The 431-nt window shown below is 34.3% G+C and overlaps 1 protein-coding gene across 1 annotated transcript in view; it reads right to left on the bottom strand.

The window, feature by feature from the left end:
- Nucleotides 1-9: 9 nt before the first annotated feature.
- LOC119589516 (ubiquitin-protein ligase E3B-like) overlaps nt 10-431 on the bottom strand; it is a 15034-nt gene continuing 14612 nt past the window's right edge. Inside the window, exon 20 of the mRNA XM_037938116.1 lies at nt 10-404. Within this exon, the coding sequence (XP_037794044.1) occupies nt 220-404 (185 nt within the window). The 3' untranslated portion in view covers nt 10-219. The remainder of the gene's footprint in view (nt 405-431) is intronic.

Here is a 431-nt window from a genome sequence, read left to right as displayed (position 1 = left end):
AGGAGAAGAAAAATATTTAATAAATAAAATATTAATGGAAATATTGTGATGTAGAAATAATAATACACTGTTTTTAAGTCATCAATATCATGTGATTTCTCACAAGTGTCTTGCTTTCAGTTAACTAACGAAAGAAATGTATCTTATTTAGCAAGCTGATAATTGCATACACTGCACTAAAATTTAATTTGAACTTTTCTTTTTTAGCACAATGATTTTTTACGAGAGTTCAAAACCAGTGTTGCTAGTAATGGCATATCTCAACTTCTCTCTCAGTGTACTTTTACGCTGGTAGTTCGGTAGCTTCAAAAGGTTGAAGCAGGTTGAGGAAGTTGGCAGGCGATTTACTGGGTCGCGTTTGCGTATGGCAAAGAAGCCACGGATGACACTGCCAATGGTGTCCCCTGTGAGGAAAAATATTTAATAAGAAT

The sequence above is a fragment of the Penaeus monodon genome, chromosome 25 (genome assembly GCF_015228065.2).
Source record: "Penaeus monodon isolate SGIC_2016 chromosome 25, NSTDA_Pmon_1, whole genome shotgun sequence".
NCBI classification, from domain to species: Eukaryota; Metazoa; Arthropoda; class Malacostraca; order Decapoda; family Penaeidae; genus Penaeus; species Penaeus monodon.
This window is presented reverse-complemented; position numbering and strand designations above follow the sequence as displayed.